Here is a 4260-nt window from a genome sequence, read left to right as displayed (position 1 = left end):
AAATTAAATATTATTAAAATTAATAATATTTAAAATTATACAAGAGTTATTTAGTTTTTCAGTGAAATATAATAATTTTACACTTACATTACCACTATTATGTCATATATACGTACAAATTTTGAACGATGCAATCACAAGTAGTACGACTAATAATTTAAACAAGCACTTAAGCGCTCGCGTGTATTTGTATATCAGTCAAGCAGAAAATCAGGATGATTTCATAGCCTTCCTTTCGTTTTAATTTATTGGGCAGGGAGAGATCGATCCACTGAAAACGTATACATGTATACGTCTGTAGTTGAAAATTAGTCATTACAGACAAAATTATGCCAGTTCGATTAATTAACAAATTGTTATTTCAAATTTGCACTTAATATTTTAAACCGTTTATATCATATATAATCTTATTTATTATTTTACTATGGGACGATAAAAGTACATCGAATGTGTGTAATAAAATTTATGAGAAAGCATTTTCGAAAAATTTGGAAAGGAACTTATATGTTAATTTATATAAAATACGTACATAAAGTTTTACGCTATAAAAATAGATTTTGTATAAAAATTGTAGCATAATAAAAATCTGATTAGCAAGGGGTGTATTATTTCACAGTCAACGTAGATTTTTAAATTTGATAAGGAGTATAATAAGCTAATTAAAGGTATATTTCAATTGTTCTACGGAAAATTTAATCGAATAAAATTTTGTGTTTTTCCTGTTACAGATCAATGTGGAAAATGTCGAGCCAGCACCAAAAGATTAAACTTGACTAAGTATTGTAAAAGAGATTATGGTAAGTACTCTTGTGCTCTCCAGTACTACAGTTGTACCCCCGCAACTATAAGACTACAAAGTCATGCAGTAATTATAAGATATATAGGGACACGATAATCTACAATATTATACTATACTCTATATGACTATATAGTTTAGTCTCATACTAGCATATACATATAATATTAATACATGGCAACATATAGTATAGTGTATTGTAGTGTGTATAGGTACTATTGTATATAATAGTATATATACTGATATAATATTATGCTATATTAGTTTACTATTAATATTAATAATTAGTATTAGTATTTCTATTAGTATTAATAACTAGTATTAGTATTACTATTAGTATTAATAATTAGTATCACTATCACTATCACTATCACTATCACTATCACTATCACTATTACTCTTACTATTACTAATTAGTATTAGTATTACTATTAGTATAATACTAGTGTAGTAATACTTAATTAATATAGTAGTAATACTAATATAACAGTAATACTAATATAGTAATATTTAATTAATATATTAATACACTAATAATAATATATAATATTAAATATATACTAATACTCGCATAATACTCGCAAATATTCAAAGTTCACAAAATTCATACAAAACAAAGAAATTTGAACGTAATCTCACGTCGAAAAATTGACACTTGTTAAACATAATTAAATACGTATTTTCATATATAGCGAATTCTCATACCATTTATTCGTTTGATATATCATATAATTTCCTCTCATTATGCCATGAATATTAACAGCCATAATTGTACCGTTTGAGCTAGCTACTGAAATTAACGGAATTCGCAGTTATCACATTCCTCGGCGATTTATTTTCTGTACAACCAGTAATAATGACAATATTTCTTGACCTCCCGTCACAAGTGAAATAACACGTAGTACTACTACATATGGCAGAGTATAACTTCATTCGTTGCACCATAAGCAGTACTGGTTTATCCGTGTTCGTAAACGCAGTAACCACAAATGGATCTTTCACGCTTCTTGTTTATCGAGTTAAGCAAAAGATCATTATCTGCGTTTAAATTAGAAATCGCCATGCTGTCACTCGCGAATGGTATACTCGCACACTCGAATTTCAAAAATAGTACTGCACCTTGTAAGCTGCAAGTGTTGAAACGGTGTAAAGAAATTATGAAAGAAACCAAAGACGAGTACAGAATTCGTTAGACATTAAGTCCTTCATGAGTACAGCCATACATGTACGACCAAAAAATTTGTGTCAACAATATCATGCAAATAATTTGACACATAGCAAGAAAAACATTCCAAGAGTATATCGGTAAAATTACAAAATAATTCGACCATGTCTACGATATTTACCATACAATTATTGCAGATACAGACCGTGGTGGCGCTAGTGAGTTAAATGGAAAATCGTCTTAAGGCTACAGGGTTAAATGCAAACATACTTGTTCCATAAATATATATGTCCATATTTAGTATTACACGAATTCTGTATTTTCTGGCAGAATCTTTCATAATTGATATTATAAATATATAATTAATAATAATTAATTACCATTTTATTTATATACATACAGTTACTTTTGACAAAATTAATGACTTTTATTCCAATAGAAATAGAATTATAGTTGTCTTCGTCATGCCACAATAATTATTATCCTTTGTATATAATATATTTAGCTACTTATTACAAGTCTGCAATTTCAGTGTTAAATCTTCTATCATTAATCACTTGCATCCTGATTTAATTACGAAAAATCGTGCATTGGAAAGCATAATTTAATTTTAATTGGCCACTATATATCTGCATCGTTTGCAATGAATTTATACAAACTTTCAGAATAAAAATGTATCGAATATAGTCTTGCAATTAGATCGACGTACGATGAGTGCAATTTCTCTTTGACATGAAGAATCGATGAAGAGTTAAACTCGTAAATTTAAACGTCACGGTGGAACAACCAGTTAAAGAAAAATTGATACTGTAACTGATAAAATAGAAAGGAAACTAAAAGATACTTTACCTTTTTTGTTTAGCTATCCTGGGTAGAATAACAGACAGGCACAAAAAGAGCGATGGTTCCCCGGCTGGAACGAGTGTATCTGGTTCAGTGTGGATACGTTTCACCTTAAACGTCGACTTCATTTACAAGAAAGCTCCAAACTCGAGGATTCGTCGTAGCGACGTGTTCCTTTACGTACACTCAGCCGATTTAGCCTGCAGATGCCCGAAGATCAAACCGAATATGTAAGTTGTGCAAATTTTGTAATGGACTTTATTGAATTTTATCCTGCAAAATTTAACCCTTCCGGTGTTAACCTTTTTCTTTATATCAAAATAATAGGTTTATATTTCGATACGTCTATTTATTTGCTCCAATGTTGTATACAGAGTGTCCCAGCAACGGCGCTGTAACCGGCGAGGGGTCGGGAGGGGGGATATTACACGCAGAAACGAATCGAAAAAGAAGAATAAAATTTTTTGATTCGAAGCTTTGTTTTGGAGAAAATCTACTTTGAATATTCACCGAGTGCGCATGCACTTGGCTATGGCTTATACGAATAGATCGTCGATACACGAGTATCGATAGTACAATCGAGGAGGGGGTGATTCTACATGAAAAAGCAAATCGAAAAGAAAGAATAAAATTTTTTGATTCGAAGCTTCGTTTTCGAGAAAATCTACTTTGAATATCCACCGAGTACACGTGCACTTAGCTATGGTTTATACGAATAGACAATCGATGCATCAGTATCGGTGGTACAATCGAAGAGGGGGTGATTCTACATGAAGAAGCAAATCGAAAAGAAAGAATAAAATTTTTTGATTCGAAGCTTCGTTTTCGAGAAAATCTATTTTGAATATCCACCGAGTGCGTGTGCACTTAAGACAGATGGACCATCAATGGATATTCAAAGGTGATTTTCTGGATAATTAAACTTCGAATGAAAAAATTTTATTCTTTACTTTCGATTTGTTTTTTCATGTAGAATCACCTACTTCGCGGTTCTGCTACCATTGCTGATATATCGATGGTCCGTATATTTAAGACGTAGCTAAGTGCACATGTACTCGATGAATATTCGAAGTTGATTTTCTCGAAAACGAAGCTTCGTGTCAAAAAATTTTATTCTTTATTTCCGATCTATTTTTTCACACAGAATCACCCTCTTCCTGGTTATACTACCGTTGCTGGAACACTCTGTATATTAGGAAAATGATTGTATTATTTCTATTACCATTTTTGATATTTTCTTATTCCAGGAATTTTCTTGTCACATTTTGAGTTACACTTTTCTTTAGTACCTATCATCAGAGAGTTAGTATTTAGAAGCACGTGTCACATAGGTATTTGACGAATGAAGAAAATTAATGATTCGTGTTTAGAAATTACATGTGATATCAAAAAAGTGTCTTGATCTTCGCACGCTTTTTATAGTGAGCTATTAAATCGCTCACATTGATAATTTTTG

The 4260-nt window shown here is 30.9% G+C and overlaps 1 protein-coding gene across 1 annotated transcript in view; it reads left to right on the top strand.

The window, feature by feature from the left end:
* The window catches only part of LOC108552518 (netrin-1-like), a gene marked incomplete at its 3' end in the record, with an annotated part of 32930 nt that extends 29896 nt beyond the window's left edge, over positions 1 to 3034 (top strand). The window contains exons 3-4 of the mRNA XM_017907117.1: positions 729 to 797; positions 2824 to 3034. Of these exons, the coding sequence (XP_017762606.1) occupies positions 729 to 797; positions 2824 to 3034 (280 nt within the window). The remainder of the gene's footprint in view (positions 1 to 728; positions 798 to 2823) is intronic.
* Between the last annotated feature and the right edge of the window lie 1226 nt (positions 3035 to 4260).

Source organism: Eufriesea mexicana, unplaced genomic scaffold (assembly GCF_001483705.2).
Source record: "Eufriesea mexicana isolate 0111107269 unplaced genomic scaffold, ASM148370v2 scaffold4744748849, whole genome shotgun sequence".
NCBI classification, from domain to species: domain Eukaryota; kingdom Metazoa; phylum Arthropoda; class Insecta; order Hymenoptera; family Apidae; genus Eufriesea; species Eufriesea mexicana.
Note: the sequence above shows the minus strand (reverse complement) of the source record. Positions and strands in the feature narration are given on the sequence as shown.